The 22,500-nt window shown below is 42.5% G+C and overlaps 1 protein-coding gene across 1 annotated transcript in view; it reads right to left on the minus strand.

Moving 5' to 3' along the window:
- LOC130549641 (receptor-type tyrosine-protein phosphatase mu-like) overlaps positions 1–22,500 on the minus strand; it is a gene marked incomplete at its 5' end in the record, with an annotated part of 74,192 nt that overhangs the window by 28,659 nt on the left and 23,033 nt on the right. The window contains 7 exons of the mRNA XM_057326917.1: positions 3,621–3,814; positions 5,733–5,759; positions 6,000–6,074; positions 6,652–6,803; positions 16,501–16,530; positions 18,161–18,296; positions 21,157–21,231. Coding sequence (XP_057182900.1) covers positions 3,621–3,814; positions 5,733–5,759; positions 6,000–6,074; positions 6,652–6,803; positions 16,501–16,530; positions 18,161–18,296; positions 21,157–21,231 — 689 coding nt within the window. The remainder of the gene's footprint in view (positions 1–3,620; positions 3,815–5,732; positions 5,760–5,999; positions 6,075–6,651; positions 6,804–16,500; positions 16,531–18,160; positions 18,297–21,156; positions 21,232–22,500) is intronic.

Raw genomic sequence — 22,500 nt, forward strand, 5'->3', positions numbered from 1 at the left:
TTGTGACAGAACTTCACTGATGTACTGAACCCAGAACATTTCTTGATCTATAAAGGATTGTGTGTGTATGTCGACTGCAGGATTTACACACAATGAACCGAAAGAACGAGACAGAGAGAGAGAGACGCTGAATTAAACCAGACAGCCCAAACAGAAAGTCGTGAAATATTTATTCTGTGTGTGAAGGATGCGGCAGCGGTGCAATTACGCCAGATTATGAAAATAAAGCTCAACGCTGGCGGATTCTTTCTGCACTTTCACTCCCTCAGAAGTGTGCACGTGAGGTGTTCCATTCACACAATATGATGTGATTGGTGATGATGATCTTCATCTGAACACAACGATGATGTGCAGCACAAATGACTTCATCATCCCTCTCTTTGTGTCGTGATGACAGTACTAACTACACCTCTGACTGACGCTCAGATCTCTTGATTGTGAGTAAGTCGTTACGGTGAGCCTGAATCATGCGAGATGTTTGTCAAGGAAATCATCTTTGGGTCTCGAGCACAGACGTGACCTTCAGTTTTCTTTTAATTCACAAACGTGAAGTCCGGTGAACCTTCAGACTGAGATTATCAATCAAGAGCAAAAAAATAAAACTCTCTCAGCTGGTCAGGGATTTGTAGATTTTGCTGTGCGTGTGAATTGATGTCAAACACTTCCACTATTCAATCAATATTGACATGACAGAAGGAAAAGACACGCACGCACAATCACACACACGCACGCACGCACACACACGTCTGGTTTACTATCTCCGTGGGAACAGTCCATAGACGCAATGGTTTTTATACTGTACAAACTGTATCTCATATTCCCTACACCTACCCCTAACAATCACACACAACTGTCTGCTCTTTTACATTTTCACTAAAGTTCATTCTGTATGATTTATAAGCTTGTTTCCTCATGGGGACCAAAAAATGTCCCCACAAGGACAAGGGTTTTGGATATTGCCATCTTTGTGTCCCCATACCGTAGGGTTTACCCCCCCCCACACACGCACACACACATGCACGCACGCGCGCACACACACACACACGGATCAGTCTGGATTTATATTTATGTCTTGTGACGGCAGCTCAAACACACAACAGCACACAGGACACAATCTGAAAGATGAGAAAATTTAGAGATGCTGAAATGAAAAATGAGTTTGTTTGATGGAAAATAATCAGAGGAAATATAAAAATATGGTGCTGAATAAATGAGCTTCACAGCAGATTGAGACGGACGGAGACGCTGAGATCGCTGGCGGGAAGCTGCAGGCTCTTTCAGTCCCTCTAGGCCACACGCTGTGATTGGCTGATGCTCAAAACATCAGCCAATCAGATTCAAGAGCGCAATGATGTGCCCAAAGGTACATCACCCTTTCTTAAAATCAGGTTAAAATCGAAGTGAAATGTGGATTCTTAAAGAAGCAGAACGTGAACCGTCAGAGCTTCAACGGTGTTCAAGAAAGAGAAGCAGATCCAGATCATACTGATGCCCAAAACACCTTCACACCCTCAGCAAGATGCCAAAACATGCAGGAATACAGCCAGCAGAAGACCCTAACTCAATCCTGCACCAGTCTCTCTCGCTGTATTCTTATGCATCCCAGCATGCTTCAGTCAGATCAGAGATGGAAAACCACTCAGGTGTTTGTGGATGCATTAGTGCAGATGTGTGACGTCAGGTGAAGAAAAGAATGTGTGAAATATGGTCAAACCCCCTTTACTGAATTATAAGCTTAAGAAACATATCATTTGTGTTTTATTCTGCCTGATGTGAGCGACATTAAACTCTAGATGTGAACTACATATACAGTATATATATATCTATATCTATATGATTTAACTACTGACTCTTCAGTAAGCTCCGCCCCCTCAGTTACTACAGCTTGACAAATGATAGTGTACAGCAGTGGTTCTCAACGGGGGGCTCCAGCTGACTTTCAAGGGTCCCGCAAGATGACCAATATTTTACAAATTAGGATTAAAATACATTACAAACAAACAAAAAACAAGAGATTTCTTATTATTTGGCCATTTTTATCATTAATAAAGGTATTTCCAGTTAATTTTAAGCTCTAAAATATTTAATTGGGTAGAAATTGGGCGGGGACGGGGGGCCTTGGAGTCAAAAAGGTTGAGAACCGCTGTTCTAAAGTGACACAGTAATGTGAGTGTGAATAAACCGCAGACTGTGAATCAGAAAGGAACAGAGAAAAGCTTCATATATTAGTGATAATAACTGATTACTCTATAGCATTACTATAATTTTACATGTGAACTATTGAACATCGGAGTCTTCCATGATGTCATCAACCTTCATGTGGGAATGAGGAACGTCATCAACATGAACACCCTGTGTATCCTCTCTGCGCACATGACTAAATATTTACTTTGAAATCCAGCGTAACTTCCACAGACTCGCAGCAAAATCTACCGGTGCTGAAGAATGATTGGTCAGTAGTGTTTTGAGGCGGAGCTTAACCAAACGCTTTAAAACCCACCCGGAACTAACAGGTCACATTAGCATCTAGCAAGCAACTAAAACATCTTACATATATCCAGAAATGACTGCTTACCTCATTTATCTTTTCCAAAGTTAATGAATGGAATAACAAGAAGCATGAGTGAGAGGAGAGATAAGGGAATATTTTAGTGTTCACGCTGACAGAAACACAGCAGCTCTTCACCGTCATTCAACAAGATCAAGAGAGAAACACAAAATCACACAAGAAAGTTCACATTGAAAAGGGACGGGGTGTGCGTGCGTGCTCGGACCATATCTGAAGTAAAACACTACCTGAGCACTAGAATCATCTTTATCCACAATGCATCGAGCCGTCCGGCCCGCCGGCCACAGACACAACTCAACTATTCAGATGCAGTGAACACACACACGCGTACGCGCACACACACGCACACAAAGTGATGACTGCCCAACAAATTGTGTGTTCAGACGTGTAGCTACGTGTGTCTCGACTGATGACACGAGCTCACAGAGAAACATAATCAAATGTTCATTCACAGGACACATGCAGTGAGATTCTGACGGGTGACCAAACGTGAAAACTAACCAATGAAGTAAATAACATGTGAAAAACAACACAGGGAGGAGAGAGCAGAATAATGACGAGAAAAGTGAAACGTCGGTCATTGTTTACTCTGCTTGTGAACAGAAAGATGACATGAATTTATAAAAGCTCATGAAAGTAAAGTATTCTGTAAAATAGTCTTTATTTTATATATGCACAATTTAGAATCTTTTAGACTGTAAATCGTATTATATTGTATTGTCATTGTGTTGAATGTCTGTACTAGAAGCTTCCAACACCAAAGAAAATTCCTTGTGTGTGCAAGCACACTTGGCAATAAAGCTCTTCTGATTCTGATTCTGATTCTGATGAATTTATAAAAACTCATGAAAACACATGCAAAGGATTCCGTTTGAAAGACATTTGCAAACTCGTTTAAATAAACTCAAAGCCTGATCATATTGTTTCTTCTATGAAATGTCAAACGTCAGTCATTACTCTCTGTTCACGTTGTTTTTGTGCGAGCAGAAAGGAAGAGGAGTAAAGGATGACCTCACCGTTTCCTTTTGAGCGAGGCGTTCCTTTGACTCACCTCATACTCTTCTTTAAAGCCGTATCCCTCGGCACACTTCATCTGCGTGATGTGCTGAAGGAGATCTGCCACACGGATGGCCGGATGAAGCTGTCCCGTCTGATACGGCACGTCCGCCGCCTCTCGCTTCTTGTAGGAATGAGTGTGAGACTGAACCAGACTGCTGGTTTCACTGGTCATCGTGTGAGGCTCATCTAACGGGACAAAAACAAAGCGTGAGGACACGGACGTCTGCAGCAAACCCTAAAGACATGGATGAATGAAAGAGGAGAACGAAAGCGTCAGGCGCTTCTGTCCGTCCGTCTGTATCAACTACACACAAACTCTCTAGGTCACGTCAGAATGAGATGGAGCGGACGGTGAGATGGCGGACGAAGGGTTACGGAGCATGGAAATGACGTGGCACCTTCACAGCAGGGGTCGGGAGCAGCGGAGCCCAAACCAAAAGCCACCAGAGCTGAAGATGCGTGAGGGTGGGTGAGGGTGTCACATACTGCATGTATGAAGAGGGCGGCCACGGGTGACGGCCATGCTAACTAATGACGGCACAGGTGCACGGGGAGGGCGGAATGCCACACAAGGCCATGCGAGAGAGGCGACACGGTTTGAGGGGGGAAGTAGATCCCACTGACAGTCACCCCCAGATAAATATAAAAACACAGGGCTGATTGACAACTTACCATTAATGGGCACTTTTTAAGAGGTACGTAACCGGTTAAACGTGAAGAAAAACAGGGAGAGAAGGAAACAGGCTGTAAGCAACAAGATATTTGAAGCAAGAGCAGCTAACACATCAGGAGCGACTGTCTCTCTCTCTCTCGACCGTCTCATGACACCGGGCCAAATCAACTACACAACAACCTGCCGTCAACACTTCCCGAAGGGAAAATCCCATTCACAATCCTCTACATCGTATGTAGCACATTTCACTACGTGCCAATTTGACTGAAACACCGACTTTTGGGCAAAATAAGAAAATGACCAACTTGACGAGTGTAGCCATAAAAACACATGATTTCTGAATGTTGAAGCTTAAATGTGAACACTAGCCATCCAACACAACGCGCCGCCATCCACAGTAAGCCGTGTGAAGCAGTGGCTTACAGGGCATTTTATAACAGCCGAGGGGTTGTTCCATATGCGCTTTCATAAAATAAAGTAAATCAAGTGATATTTGGGCTATGTTTTAAAACGGCTTAGAACTCGGCTCAGCCAATCAGAATCAAGGACCAGAACTGACCGTTTTATAATACGCAATAAGCGACAGAGGATTCTATTTAACAAACGGATTCTTTTCAATGTCATATGTCACAATGTAACGCTACAGTTAATATGAACTTCATCGTGTCTGAATCATTCTCTCAGTTAAAAGGCCGTTGACACCCAAGACGCTTAGAAAAACCTAAATAAGTAATTGATTTCATAAATACCTTTCAAAATAGCAAAAAAATGAAGAGAAAAGCGCAACTCTAAAGATAAAGAGAATGATAAAGACATATTTGTATAATCCTGATTGTGACGAATAAATCAATCATTTTAGTTGAAAACATTGACACTGACAGCCTTAAATAAACAACAGAAATAACAGAAAGGTGTGAACGGACCTTACACCTTTACAGAGTCTTGAAATGCTGAAATGTCGTCATTGATTTCGTTTACGGTTTAGAGCGACTGAGAGAAAAAGAATCCTTCTGGAAATACACCTGTGACTAAAACAAAAGGGGGTATGCAGGTTTTGCTTTGAAAGACCCTCACGCCCTCTTCTAACACAGCGATCAGAGACATTGGTTTGGCACAGAAATGACTGTGATGCCCTGTGAAGTTTCTCAAACTTTAAAAGCTTCTGTCTGTCTGCGGCACGCTCTCTCTCCCCCCTCATCCGGTCCATGCACATGAGAGGTCACAGACAGACGTGACGTCACACGCACCACACGCAATGCGGATGGGATGGGCGGAAGCTTCGGTCGGGGGGACTGAACCCTCGGATCTCACAGAGAAGAGTCAAGCAGGCAGGAATGAATGAGCGTCTTTCACCTCCGTCTGTCTGTCATCCACACCAAACAAACTCAACACTCTGTGTGATGTGTGCAAACACAAACGAGAGGTTCTCACCTAAGATTGCGGTCGGCACAAAGGGGTCTGCCAGCGGCCCACAGACGACAGGTTTACAGAGAAGAAGAGAAGAAGGCTTTTCATTACACACAAACACATGAGACACGAGTCAGTGTGCTGTTAGTCAAGAAGAACGAATACACATCAACAAACAAAAGAGAGAGTTGGATTATTTGGCACAACAGCTCGTGGGGTCTTCAGTCATGCAGCAGGAAGTCACATGCATCAAACAGGAAGTGATGCACACGCATGAACGCTGAGCTTTACCTGGGTAATAGGAGTTTGGCACGGAGGTGGTCAGCGTGTTAGTCTTCATGGTAAAGGAGGACGGCGAGGAAACAGCTTTTAGCCAAAACAAAAAGAGCAGATGAAGAAGAGAATCATTCAGAGAGTTTACGCAACACTCTTTACTCTTTACTGCGTGCCGTTATACGGTACGTACGTCATCAACACATGACATGATGATGGCAATCATTAGAGTGACACACCAGAACAACTGCAAACACTCGTGTCTGTCTGGATGACGTCATGTATGTGATGCGTGTGCGTGCGCGCGCGCGTGTCAATCAGAGCTGTAGAGAGGCAGACAGCAGGTCACCGATGAATTTGACGGCCGTTAAGAGCTGGCGTTTGTTTCTTTATTTATTCCTGTTCAGCGGACACTTCACACACACACTGACACATCAGTCACATGATCTCGCTCATGAAATATAAACACGCATCAGACTTACTGCACATACTGTCATCTACATGGAAACACACTTTACAGACACATGATCTGATTGGTTCAGTTAAGTGACAGCCGACTGGAGGGATGATAACTGTCAATCACAGTCTGGTGCACACAGTTTTCTGTCATGTACTGTCACTGCAAGACGCAGAATCAATCTATATACAGCATGTCTGAGAGTAAACTTACGTCTTCCATTGAGATTGTGTGTGTCCATGAAAGAAATGGCTTCATCACAGCTGGTGCCCTGTTCAGTGTAACTCTTATCCATGGAGTTCACCATCACCGTCATCTCCTGACGCGTGCTGCTCAACGTCTCCTTGCGCTTCTTTGCCAGTTTCCTTTAGCAGGACACGAAAGAAATCAAACTCATCATTTTAGATCAACACACACCTTCCTGTCCATTACAGGAAAACACCAGAAAGAGTTCAGTGAGTTTACCATGACTATGTGCTGTTCTGAAACATAAACTTACAACCTTTATACTGGACACTCTTCAAAAGAAAGGTGCCATAGAAAAACCATTTTGGTCAAAGGTTCTTTAAAGAACCATCTCTTTCTTACCTTTCCATAATCTGAAGAACCTGTTTTCACCACAAAGCTTCTTCAGATGTTAAAGGTTCTTTATGGATCAAAAGTGAAGCACCTTCATTTTCAAGAGTGCGTATAAACAAACATATCATCACTGTTGGATGGAAACCTCAAATCTCCATTAGTTTTCATTAGTCATTCCTACTGGTCACTCTTCATGTTTGTCCGTGGGTTTTGTGAATATTTAACCAGTGAAAGGGATTGAAAAGACCTTTGACAACACAATTGTTTAAAAACACAGTGTTCTTCATTTGGCTCAACAGAAGCATTGATATATAACAGAAGACGTGCAGATTGCATTGCATTTCATTCCTCTGTGCACATGTACATCATATTTCCATCCATCGTTTGCATTCTTAAGATCATTAAATGCACAAAACTCTGAGAATCCTGGCATGCGGTTTCTGGAAGAGACGGGTGAGAGGAGGAAAGCCCAGACTAATGTTCACTCCAGAGAGATGCTGTCAGAATGAACAGAAAGTGACTCTAGCGTCCCCAGAGAGAGAGAGAGAATATGCTGATGAGCTCCACACACACACACACACGCACACACGCACGCACACGCACACACACGCACGCACACACACACGCACACACACACACACGCACAGCGCTGCGTCTGGCCTCGGGCAGCGTGACACTTCTGTGAGACACCTGAGATGTGGACTGTGGAAACAGCTGCTCACACACCTGTCTCACCGTCTTCAACATTAATTACAGGAGTGTGTGAGACAGTCTTCATTCATCATGTGTGAGAATGACGCAACACATCTCTACTGAACAACAGCACTGGAACTCACACATGACATCTCGTTAATCCCCCAGTTAATTCTCCTAGACATCAACGAGATTAAATAGAAACTTTTGCTTAAATCTCATCTGCGTCTCAGATATTTCTCCTGAGAAAAAGAGTCCACAAATGTCTCTTCCGTTAATATTATAGAAGATCTCAATATGAACTCAAACAAGTTTACTCAAATCCAGACAATCTACATTCATTTTGATCAAATCTCTGTCCGGTGCAGGGCACATCTCAGATCAATGCACCTGAACCCACAGCTTCACTAATGCATCTAATAGAAGCTTTAATGCAGATGGAGAAAACTCTCCAGAGCGTTCAACCTCTCCTGCTTTGTATTTTACTTCCAGCTCTTCTCTCTCTCTCTCGGGGCGGGGAGATCGTATCTTTAATGGAACCCACAGCAGCGAGTGGACGAATCCCACCCAGCATTAAGTGGTCTAAAGCAGAGCCCGGCCGCTCGGCCAAACCTGCTGCACATTAAACATAAATAAATGAAAGTCAAGCCATTTCTGTGTGTCGTGTGTTTCACTGCTGAAGGTCACGGCAAGCGCAGCTTTTACAAATGGAAAAAAGATGGATGCTTGCCATCGCTCCGCAAGGGCTTTTAGGTGCACGCACACACACGCACACACACACACACACACACACACACACACACACACAGTTCAGATCAAAGAAATTCACATCATAGAAACCATGATATTTCCAGGTAAATAACAGTAATATTAAAGGTAATCAATCACACCAAAACACTCACGGTTACTTCACTTTTACTATAATAAAATCATGGTTACATGTCCTAACGCTGAACCCTGAAAAACAACATCATCGGATTGGTCACATAAACTACTTCTATATATATATATAACGTGAATATTTAACAATACACATGTAATATAACGTATTAAGTGCTGTTTTTCACTTTGTGCACAATGATTCATGAGATAAATCTGACATTTTTTGCCGGCAGGTTCAAGGCTCTGAACTTTTTTGGGGAGAAAATAAATAACCAGGAAGAATGTGCTGCAGCAGAAATCACTTGATGCTGATGTCATGATGGCAATATTTGTCATGTGACATTTCTCAAGGTCCAGTTACATCAGCTCAGATCTGCTGACCGAATCACAACCAAACAACTACTGCTCCATCAGCTTCATTCTCTTACTCTTTCACTGTTTATTCTCATTTACTTGCATCATATACTATAGTGTTTCTTACGGCACATCATATACGCTTTACATTCTATATTTTTCTATTTAAGCTTCGAGTTTATTATAATAGTTAAACAATATAATGAAATACATATGCATGGTAAAATGTCCAGGTCTAAAGCACAGCGCTCAGATTCCAGCTTTAGCTTCACAATTCTTCAAATCTTCCACAAAGAGATTTTCAACACTTCAAAGATCTCTCTTCACAGCCTAAATCTGTTGTGTGACACTGCACACATTGAGGATTAAAATGTACCGTGCTTGTCATTTTATGAATCGGCCGCCCATATTTACACAGATTTGTGTCCGAGCTGTCGTTCACTTTAAAACAAATGAGCGTGTGTGCAGACGCTGTGGAAATGACAGCAGGAGAGACTGATGTTACACACTCGGCTTAAAGAACACTGATGGGACACAAAGAATCCAGAATAATTGTGCGTCCCGCTGTTTGAACTCTGACACAAAACAGAAGCGGAATTAAACTCTGAGGGATATAATTGTGTTTCTCTGTGTCTGTATAATGATTTAAAGGGGAAACGCCGCAGGTGACCCTTGAACTTGCCCAGCGTGACCCGTGTTAATCGACGACCCCGAGCGAACGAATCTCTCCCGCAGCAAGTGACTCTGAATCCATCTTGTTTATTCGGTTCTGGTCCATATGGTGAGCTGCACCCCGCTGCTGTTCAACATTTATACCCCACAGGACGCTAATCGCTTAACTGTTTCCTTCAAACACACATAATTCACCGTCTGCTGAGATAAACTGAGAAAACTCTCAGAACAGTGATTTAATGATGAATATGAATACACTAAAATATCACTCAATATTGTGTTTACACACACACACACACGCACGCACGCACGCACGCACGCACGCACGCACGCACACACACACACACACACACACACACACAATCATTATCACTAACTACAACTATTAAAACATTTCTGTGAAATGAAATCAAATGAAATTAATTCAAATATTATAAAAAAACATCAGTTAGAAATGCTGCCTTGACAATAAACTGAAATAAGATGAAGTTAATGCACTAAAGTAAACTTAAACTAAAATAACAATAATATATTATTAAAACATTGATCTTTTTTTAAATAATACCTCATTGAAAATATGACAATATTTTATTGAATGAAAAATCGAATAAATCTGGTTCTGTAATACGTGTATATTAAATATGGGCGACTCTATTCTGACATGTAAACACACTTTATAGACAATACACTTATTGTCAGCTCTTAACACAAAATTTACACTTGGAAGTCATTCTGCTAAAAGCATCTGCTGAATGAATAAATATAAACTAGTAAACAAGTGAATCCATAAAAACCAGTGTAATCCAGCTCAGACACCAGGGTAAAAGTGAGGTTTATCTTTCCTGAAGAACACTGAGCTGGAAACATCCACACCAAACCTCCTCAACCCTGTGGCTGGCAGGCAAAAGAAAATGACAAGCGACAGATCGGCGGCAGAGACGCGGTTATCAATCCTGACACAGGAAGTGGATGCTGAGCGAGCAGCTGAGAGGAAACGCATCGCTTCAGATGAGAGAGAGAGAGAGAGAATAGAGCTTCGCAGACGTCTGCATGAGCGCTCTTCATTCAACAGAAAATCTCAGAAAAGCAAGTGCAGCTCACAGAATAAAAACACACTTTACATGAGTGAAGCCTAATTGAGGATCACATACAGTACATTCATGCCATATTAATATAATACAAACAGATGTTATACATTACACTCATAGCATTGTCTATAATCTATACGGTAATATCATATATGAGCTGGTCGTGTTCTTGGCAGGTGAGATTCACTCTTACACATCACAGAAACTCAAATACTTTGATGAAAACAGTGTTCCTATCCATGACCTCTATGAATAATCATTTTCTAAAGATACCCTGAAGCTTCGGTTTCGTGAAAGTTTGAGTCGTACAGTTTGAGAACACAATCTCTGTACTTCTCTTCATTGAAATGGCCTCCAACCATGTCAGGACAGCAGAAAGTGAAACACAAAGTACACACTAACCTTCCCGTGGTGTTTTCTCTCGACACACAGCGGTGATTCAGCGAGCAGCATGCATATCTAATGCCGGTGGGCTACTTTAGTCACCGTCCCAACAGACCCGTCCATTTCTCTATATTTGTATTTCATTTCTTCAAAAGCTTCATTCCGCCTGTAAACACATCCATCTGAAGTTTCACCTGCACCCCTGCAGACAGAGCGGGTGTGCGCTCGTGGAGCCGCTAAAAGGCTCTTTCAAACACAAGTAAGTTTCTGTGTTTTTCTGTGAGAGAGACATAAATAAAAGCGCCTGCCGAGCTCGGCGCGCTGATGGCTGCGGCCCCTGGAGAGACGAGTGCCAGATGTACCCTTGAGCGCCGCTCTCCATCCGCACATCCCACCCATTACACACAGAGACCACATTTACACAGAGAAATCTGTGTGTCTGCTCCGGCCGACACCTCACACACAATATTGAGCTCTGGAGTCACTTCTTCTACTAAACGCTCTCTGATGGGTTTACAAGCAACCAACCAAATCTAGAGCAGCCTTAATATCCAACCACAGCAAACAAAAGCAATGTGCTTCAAATTCAGGTATTCTCCGATCAATTTATTAGCAGTGACGGACACTAAAGTCTACGCTATAGATGTACAGTAGTGGCCAAAATGGAGGTCATATTTCTACAATATTTGACCAATCGGTTACAATTAAAACTGTCAAAAGAATGAACTGTACGCTACAAAATAAACAAAACACTAAACTATTGGTATGTCTTGAAAAACTAATGATTTGACAAAAAGCGTGTAAGAGAATATGACTTTTATTCTCAGATTCTAACAAAAAAAGCTGAGAGTAAATAAATCAAACATCAGTTATGAATATTTTGTTTTATTGTCACTCAATAGTGACAAAATAAGTCATTTTTGCCAAACCCTTTCAATTCTTTTCTGAGTTTCACTCCAAACACAACATACAATCTTTAATAATATAGATCGAAATAAAGAGTGAAGTTGTTTTTATGATTCATACTTTTATTAAATAGAAAACATTTACATGTACAGACCAGGACTGTATGTGGTCTCGTGCAGAATAAAAACAACTGAATCTCTGTTCACTTAGTTTGACAGGTTTCAGATAAACGCACACACACACAGTATTAGTATGTGTGAGTGATGATGTTCTAGACTCATTGATATGAGCAGTGAAGCTTGACATGAGCTGTCAGCGGCTCATCAAATGCATTTCCCTGCAGATACAGAGGTCACCTGCACATTTCCTCTGACAGACTCTGACATCCAGACATGTGACAGGCTCCCAGCATGCACTGCTCTCACACCAACACATCTGCATACTAAACAACAACACGCTTCTCCGAAACTCCTTTCAGAATGAGAACTGAGGAGTTCAAATGACAGGTTTGTTTCAATAGTGACTTCTCACCACAACATCATTAACTAAACTATTAAAGCTGAAGTCAATACTGTGTTCACGAAACCTAACACAGAGAGAAAAGGCTTGATTTGTCATTTTAATCAGAGATGATGTGGTGTGAAGAATATTAAGATGTAATGTGCTGACGGTTTAATGAAAGTGTTGCAGGTGAAGCTTCTGTTCTCACATCCGACTGTAAGCATCAGTACCACCATCTGCCAAAATGACAGCCAATCAACTCAACACACGCTGGAATCACTCGCGTTCACTCTACAAGCCAAAGCTCAGATCCTTCAGCAGAATCAGAATGGATTTACCAAACAGTCACACACAGATCACAGCAGCACTGAATCACAAACATTCTGTTCCTGCGACACATTCAATTCAGATTCATTCTAACAGAGCTGACCTCTGACCCTCATCTTCTGTTTGAGTGATGCTTCACACAACACCTGACAGTGTTAACACTCACGTTCATTTCCTCAGAAACTGAACACACAACATGAAGTAGTCTGCTCTGGTTACAGCAGCTGAAATAATCAGGATCTTAATAAGACAGACTCTATTCAGCATTTAGTGATGTGATCATCCCTGAGACCTGAACTATTCAACTTCGTGGAATACACTGATCATGATATCTCAGGAAGAGGATGTTAAATGTGCAGGTGTGCTTGATGCACTCATTAATAATCTTTAATCAGAGTGTAATTGAATTATCGAGTCATTCTCAAACCGTCTGCTACCTCATCTCATCTCATTACCATCTCCTGTAAACAGCCCGTCTCATTGGTGGATCACAGCGTTACCCTATTATCTGCATCAGAGGGCGACGCCGGGCGTCTCGCCCTGAGACCACAGAGAAAACGTCTCTCTCTCTCCCTTGCTCGCTCGCTCGCTCTTTCCTCCACAGCGCAGAATCTGTCAGCCGAGACAAATGCTCGCCCTCTTGTTGCAATTAATTTGTTTCTTGTTCTGCGTGAGGCCTCAGTGAAGGATTTAATTAAGCACTCCTGCAGTGTAGATCGCCCCAGTTAAACCAGCCAGAGAGAGAGAGAGAGCGAGACAGAGAGGTTTCTCTAGTGCTTTAGTGAGATGGTTTATGTGAAGTCTTTACGTGAGCTCCGTCTCTGATGACATGATGACAAACTGGCCTGTCTTCACTTTTACATTCACAACAAATCTGCTCAGTGCTCTCTTATTTAACATGACTTACATTCTTTACTGTACAACAAAACAAATTCAAACACTTTTCAAACATTGTGGTTTTCTCACCGCATATTTGATGCTTTTTTCTAGTTTTTAACACCATTACAGCTTCAATAATTATAATCATGACAAGAACCAGGATTCATGTTCACAGTGTTTAGTTGTGACCACAGTTTTGTCCTCACTCACTCTGTCACTCACTCACTCGCTCACTCGCTCACTCACTCACTCACTCACTCACTCACTCACTCACTCACTCACTCACTCTGTCACTCACTCACTCACTCTGTCACTCACTCACTCACTCACTCACTCGCTCACTCGCTCACTCACTCACTCACTCACTCACTCTGTCACTCGCTCACTCGCTCACTCGCTCACTCTGTCACTCACTCACTCACTCACTCACTCACTCACTCACTCACTCACTCACTCACTCACTCACTCACTCACTCACTCACTCACTCACTCACTCACTCACTCACTCACTCACTCACTCACTCACTCACTCACTCACTCACTCACTCACTCACTCACTCACTCACTCACTCACTCACTCACTCACTCACTCACTCACTCACTCACTCACTCACTCACTCACTCACTCACTCACTCACTCACTCACTCACTCACTCACTCACTCACTCACTCACTCACTCACTCACTCACTCACTCACTCACTCACTCACTCACTCACTCACTCACTCACTCACTCACTCACTCACTCACTCACTCACTCACTCACTCACTCACTCACTCACTCACTCACTCACTCACTCACTCACTCACTCACTCACTCACTCACTCACTCACTCACTCACTCACTCACTCACTCACTCACTCACTCACTCACTCACTCACTCACTCACTCACTCACTCACTCACTCACTCACTCACTCACTCACTCACTCACTCACTCACTCACTCACTCACTCACTCACTCACTCACTCACTCACTCACTCACTCACTCACTCACTCACTCACTCACTCACTCACTCACTCACTCACTCACTCACTCACTCACTCACTCACTCACTCACTCACTCACTCACTCACTCACTCACTCACTCACTCACTCACTCACTCACTCACTCACTCACTCACTCACTCACTCACTCACTCACTCACTCACTCACTCACTCACTCACTCACTCACTCACTCACTCACTCACTCACTCACTCACTCACTCACTCACTCACTCACTCACTCACTCACTCACTCACTCACTCACTCACTCACTCACTCACTCACTCACTCACTCACTCACTCACTCGTCGTTCACTCCCTCGGTCACAACACTGATACTCTGATTCCTTAAATCTGTTTAAAGCTGCAATCCATAACTTTTGTTTAAAAAAAATAAGATCTAGTTTTGAGCAAGTCAACCATCAGTGTTCAACATTGATTCACATCAGAATCCAGAATGAAGAACGGGGCAAGAAAAACACACAGAAGCACTTTTTCCCTCAGGTCATCTCCCTCAGGGATTATCCTAAACCAGGACTAGGTTTTAGTCAAATTAGAATATTAAAGTCTTTTTTAAAACATACTTTACAAAAATCCTCACTGGTGTGTATCTTAAGACAAAACAATGGCACTGATATATTTTAAGATATGTCAGTGCAAGTTGTTGTCGATCAAGACGCCTCTAACCTTTAAGTTAGTCTGGGACTAGGTTTAAGGCCCATCCAGCAAACCGCCCCATAGAGTACATAATAATGCCATTTATTTTTACATGTACATAACACATGATCCATTTGCACAAGTGTACATACCATCTGTAAATAATGTCAATTCAACAATACACTACCCTGTACAATGTCTCTTATATGTTATTCCCATTCTGCACAACAGTATTTTATATATGCATATTTTTATCATCTTTTTACACTGTGTTTATCTGTATTATAATTTGTCTTGTCATAGTGTGCTTCCAACATCATAGAACATTCTTTGCACTTGGCAATAAAGCTCTTCTGATTAAACGTATGATAATGGTTTATGTGTTGAGCTGCAGGAAATGTCCGTTGTTCTTCTGATGTTCAGTTGTGCACCTGGAGATCTACTGTCCCGAAGAGATCAGCGTCATCAAACCCCTCTGAATCACCCGACCAAAGTCTTCATGATCACATGACAACAAGAGAACAGGCTGGAGTTGAACTCTACAGGACGGTTGATCTCCAGGAGCAGCTCTGGTGTGAAGTTGATTTAGTGATAGAGGTGAAAGTGTGTGCGCTTCATTAACCTTTTAACCCTTCATCAGATTCTCACAGTTACAATCATTTCTGTGTTGGATTTCAACATCACAGTATCATTTCACATCTCACACGCTCCAATACAATACAGTGCCAAGAGCCAATCAGGTGGTCTGTGAGAGGAAGAGTGGGCGGGTCTTTGTGTGTGTGTGACACATGATGACTTGACATGCAGCAAACAGACTGACATGCAGAACAGAAGTGAGATATAACCATGTACAGAACACAAAAGAAGACGTGTGTGAATGAAAGGATTGAAGTGAATATAAGGGAATTCATCATTCATATCAGGATATCAGTAAAGTGTTTCCATCCTCCCTCCAAACTCCAGAAGCAAAGAGAGAATGATTACCATAACGGCACGGCACGAGTCTTGTGTTTTCACATCATCACTGGAGCTGACGCTCTGGAGTTTGACAGGAGGACAGACGTCACTGGATTAGACTCATGCATGTGATATCAGAAGAGGCGAGGAAGACAGCACGGCAGCTAGAGGTGTGCACAAAGTGTTTTACTTACAGGTAGTAAGTGTAGGAGTAAGAGGATCTTCTGCTGAGCGGGTGGGACGGGCGGAGGGGGAGGGAATGAAATGGAAGGAAAGAAACGTAAAATATATTAATGTCTAAAAATATAGAAAAATGAACAAAACCTGACATGGTGACACACGTGACCTCGACTCGGGGCTGTGGGCGGAGCCTGGGACCTGACTGTGGGCGGGGCCTTGACAATAGACTACCATTGCAGTCTCTGAGGCTGTGTGAGATTAAATTCTACGTTGTGTTTGGGTTTTATGAATGATTTACACAGAAATGTGGAATGTTTATTGATAACTGAATACAGTAAATAATAAATGCAAAACAAGGCACACTCGTCAGACTATACGTGTACGTGCTTTTGTGTCAAACTGTGTCTTACTGAAATGACCGTTATGGTTTATAATCGTAAAAACGGATAGATTATGGTTTGTACAACCCACGGTAAAGCAGTGGTTACTGTAGTTTGTTTTCATGAGGTGTGAGAGGGTCACTGGCGGCGTTAGATAAGAGAGACACAGAGAGAAGAAAAGACAGAGATTAGATCAGCTCCATCAGGTTAAGTGGTGAGTTTAGTGAAGTTTTTACAGCACTCAGACTTTATTACACGTCTATCTTCACAGTCGATTCCGTCTCCGCCTATAGATTCCATCAAATTACATTTAGATTTAACATGCCATGCCAAGGTCATTATGCTAAAAACTACTGGGCAATGCATACAAATGATGAGGCGTAAAGCGTCTGGCGTGTCTAGTCAGCAGAATGAAGACATTCCTCTTCAAATGTTTGGCCATTCTCAAACTCAACAGCAAAATCAATCCAGACAAATACCCTTATTCTAGCGGCGTAATGACTCTCATTAAAAACATATTTACTTTACCCTGCCTTCAATTTACATCTGAAGGCCCGAAGAGAGAGCGAGAGCTTTGGGTGAAACTCTGTCAGAATATAAAGCAGAGCTCACAAACACCACTGATGCGTTTTGCACCGAATCCAATGTAAACACGCCCCGAGCAACTCGCCCCGAGCTACGTGCCTCTTTGAAAAAAACACCGAAAGAAAAGAAGGCCCTTCATCAAATTTTCTCTCTTATCTCTTGCTTTTCTTCTTATTCTGCTTGGAAAATAGTAGCGCCGTTTTCCCGTCACCGGGTCATTACGGCGCTGCCGTTTACTGCGCGGAGAACTAAAGCGGATTATTTCATCAGACGACACGAGAGCTTTTATCACACCGATCAAATCAATTATTCCTTCTTCAGTTGTCAAAGGGACGGCGTGAAACACGGACAGATGAACGCTGAACATTCATGAACATTTCTGTACATAAACCTTAAAGAGCCACTGATAAAAACATCATCCATGAGGAGAATTCACTGGACATCATTCACAAATCTGCATCTCTCGAACGGATCGTGCCGTTTAATTTCATTCCATCATGTGATCCGTGTCATAATCTTAATAATAATAAATTAAACTCACATTACACACACGCACGCACGCACGCACGCACGCACGCACACACACACACACACACACACACGCACGCACACACACACACACACACACACGCACGCACACACGCACACACACACACACACTCCTGTGAGTCATGTTCAGTGAATTCCTCTCTCTCTCTCTCTCTCTTACCGTTTCTTCATGACCAGCACCACACCGAGGAAGATGATGACGAAGAGCAGAATGCCAGCGATCACGCCAGCGATCTTCACCGTGTGATCTGTCTGTTTCTCGGGTTCAACAGCGTCAGGCTTCCTGGTGGCCGCACCTGAAACTCAACATACACACCATCATCCGCTGAGACGCTGTGATGTCACCTCATGATGTCAATTAATATAATGACACGACAACACAACAAATGAGGAAAAGCAATGGAATATGGATTCAAAATAGGATTCATGGCAGGATTCACAGATTAGTATCATCAAAGTTAGTCTTCACTTCTCAGATGAAAAACAGCCCAAATGATGTCTTGACAGAAAAAACAAGATCTCACATTATGCTCAGATACCAAGATTTTCGACTATTTAAATGATTCGATACCTACATAGTTGTAGGGTTTATGATTTAAAATCTACAATGATAATTCTTAAGTGTTCTAGATTGTTCTGCAATATTCCTTTCAGGCAGTTCTTTTTTGTCCTCACTGACCGCTTATAATATATGAAAGCATCATTTCTTAGTTTTATATGAAACTGCTTAATAATAATAATAATTCTCCAGCTGTTTTACATTTCAGTCCAGCCAGAAGTAGGGATGCACCGAATGTTCGGCCACCAAAAATGTTCTGCCGAAAATAGCAAAAAACGCAAGTTCGGTGTTCGGCCGAATGTGTGAAATGGCCGAATAAATTTGACCGAACATGAACATGACATATGATCAAGCAGCAACCAGCGCAGAGAGACGGAGAGACACGCGTGCGCTTTATTACTGCCGCAAACATTTTGGCAGTGCGTGTGCGTGTGTGTGTGTGTGCATGCGTATGCGTGCGTGTGTGTGCATGCGTATGCGTGCGTGTGTGTGTGCGTGGAGCATTTTAAAGTGTCAGAGAAAGACACAGCACGGGACTTGCCACACGGAAGTAAATGTCCGAATGAAAGCGTGTTCACCGGTCGGTAACTTTACTTCAGACGGAAGCGGGCTGTCTGACAGTAGCCCCGCCGCTCGCGACATCCTTTGACATCATACAGTGGTCGCGTGCGCACAGTTCCCTGTACTAAACAACTTGTCGAAGTATGTTCTGTGCACCTTCTGAGAGAACAGTCAGCTTTTGTGGGCGGAGTTTGGAGGAGAGACGTGAACTGAAATGGTTGTCAGTCAGCATCAGTCAGAATTGCTTGCATTGGATGTTTTTTGTTTTTCTTTCAATCTTTTTGCAATGTAGCCTATAATAATCCAACAGTTTCAGTTTATTCGTGTTTTTATCTTATAGGCCTAATGTGGAATGACAGTTTTTAATGAAGTGTTTTGTTGTAGGGGTACAGAGTAACTTACATGACATTCTTTTAGCAGTCAGTTATAGGCCTAATTAATATAGGCCATTCATGAAGGGAGAGGGCTCAATCTTTTGTTTGAATTTAGTTTGTTTTGCTCAATTTTATATTAAGTTGTATTGTATTTTATATTTTAAGCAAGACAAATTATAAAAAGCACATTTTGACTATTCAGTTTGTGCAATAGTGTAAAAAATAGCTTAATAAATAGAAGAAATGCAAAAAACCATGTTCGGTGTTCGGTATTATTCAGCCTACGGCCAAGTGTTTCACATCATGTTCGGCTTCGGCTAAGAATTTTCGTTTCGGTGCATCCCAAGCCAGAAGCTCCACTTTCAGTCAGAACACAGAAGAGAGAGAGAGCGTTTACTGTATAACGTGATGGCATGGTGTGCCTGATGACATTTCCAGCGCACTAAATGAGCAGAGAAGGAAAAACAGCACAAAGCCGGGCTGTGAATCTGTTCCCTCTGTCAGTTACAGTTTCTCAATCTAAGCCCGACAGCATCCATCAGCCGTTACCATGGAGACCAATGCTGTGGTAGAGCCGACTGTGTTTAGGGTTTGAGTTTCTGCTGCAGGTGAACTAAGAGTCACGATCTCCTGCATGAACAAAACACTTCTACCAGATTAAAACCAGGTCTTATCATCACGCATGTCTCTGAAGTTTGAACACGAGTGACTTGAGACGGCAGAGGGAACACTCACTAAATGCCAAACGTGAGTAAAAACACTCTAGAGAGTGAATGAAGGAGAATTACACGCCAGCTGGCCGCTAACTTTATTAGGCAACATGCTGCAATGTGTTTAATAGCTGATGAATCATTAACTGTAAGAATGACGCTTTGATCCTGACGGATTGAGTGATGTGATGTCACATCTCAACACAAGCCTCTTTAAACTCCTTTCACTTTGTGTGGCGACATGTGGAATATGTCTAAAGTCTGTGATTTTTTACTAAAGAAGTGAGTTATCTGAAGATGTCTGATGGGTTTAAAACAACAGTTTTCTCTGGGGCCTGCCAGTGAAACCAATTTTCTCTTCGCAGCATCAATTTGTGCCGGTTCATCCGTGGCAAACACACAAGCATCAATTACAACATCTTTCGCATTATAAACTCTTCCACAGCGGCCAGCGGATGAGAGCCTTCATCCGACATTCTTCAACAAACACGTGCAGGTTTTTCAGCTGGTAAATATTGAGATGTCATATTTCAACAGCTCGATGTTGTCATGCATTATAAACGCTGTTTCGGGTGGTCGGGTCATATTGATTCTTTTAACCGAATTAAGTGCTGAATAAAAAGAAGCTAATTTCATGACCGTGTGTTTTGCTGTGTATTTTTCTACAGTAAGTTAATAGAACGTGACCTTCTGCAGCACACCGCAAACGAAGTTGATCAGACTTTAGATGACCTCACAGATCCTCAATAACCTTAAACGTGCATCCATTGACAGCCCAACACAATCACACACACTTATGGCTAAACCTTCCTCGGTTCATTTTAATTACATGTGCAAAATGTTTTTATTATGTGGCAAAATATGACCCTGACACCATCTGAACGTGATTATTGAGATTCACACACACACAGAGAGAGAGAGAGAGAGTGAGGTAGACAGCGTAAGTTCTGACCTGTTAGTTGGCTGTCGCCCGCAGCGGGTGCGATGCGCACATACGGGGTGGTCAGCTGTGTCACTATAATTGCAGCTACAGCAAGAGAAGAGATCCAGGACAACATGCAGAGAGAGAGAGAGAGAGAGGCTGAGGCATGTTACATGTGCAGGGTTATTAATGCTGAGCAGAGAGACAGACGCTCTGTTCCAAACACTCCATCAGAGCTTTACAGTCATAACACAGAATAATCACAAGAAATATAGAGTGAATTTACAGGATACCGCCTCAGAAGCCAGATGACTCTGTAGGCCACAGACACTGATGCTGTTGTCAAGAGTTTGGAACAGAGCAAAAGACAGAAAGGTTTGATTTCACATGCTCAGTGAGTTAGATCTGAAGATCTTGTGTTCTTTCACATATACGTCTTATGGCATTTCAATTCAGATTCATTTCTCTGTATGGATCTCTTATAATGAAGGATTCTTACCACAAACCAAAACAAAATCACATTACAAACATTTGATTCAACGCAATATCATATTTAAATCAAAAATAACACACGTGTTTTCCACGAAGCAGTGCGAATTGATTTAAAGTGCAGGGAGAATCAGTGACATCACCTGCAATGCATCATGGGATTGCTCTGTACCATGATTCCTTAATGAATCTCTCTATAGATTCATCAGTAGTGTTCAACACACATGTTTTTTTTTAAGCAGAACATTATATTTATTTTCATGATAGTTTTTTAAATCTCAATTTCTCCATCACTGGTATTTTGAGGTCTGTTAGGAGGTGGAGCTGTAAGAAGTGTGTGACATGATTTACTGTACGCCAGAGTACACAGGAACTGCATCAGATGGCTTTTTCCTGATCCCAATTGTCTTGAAAACTAAAAGCACAGTCTCTCATTTGCATAGAACAGGCCTGACACCATTAGAGACGTGGCACGTCGACAGGAAAATAGATTATGTACCATCTGTGCTCAATTAAATCTCAAACAGCACATGGATCGGAGGCGAGCGCCGCTAACAGCCGCTCGACGTCTCCTAATGGTCCACACGAGGTCAGGAAGTACAGCTCGACGCTCGCTCGCTTCTGGACTCACATACGTAAAGTCATTTTCCATCTGCCGTGATGTTTCCCTACAGAGCCCTCAAACGCCTCGCGTCCGTACCCAAACGCTCGTTTCTGTGTGATCACGTCGCATCTTTAGTCGCACTTTCTGTCGATGGCAGATTCACAGCCTCGTGGGTTTGACCTTCTGTCTCAGCTGATGGTTGAAGGGTTTCAGCTCAAACCCTCCACAGAATCTTCCTGTTGCACAAAGCTTCTTTATGATTAAACATGATTCTGTAAACT

Source organism: Triplophysa rosa, unplaced genomic scaffold (genome assembly GCF_024868665.1).
Source record: "Triplophysa rosa unplaced genomic scaffold, Trosa_1v2 scaffold145_ERROPOS309767, whole genome shotgun sequence".
NCBI classification, from domain to species: Eukaryota; Metazoa; Chordata; class Actinopteri; order Cypriniformes; family Nemacheilidae; genus Triplophysa; species Triplophysa rosa.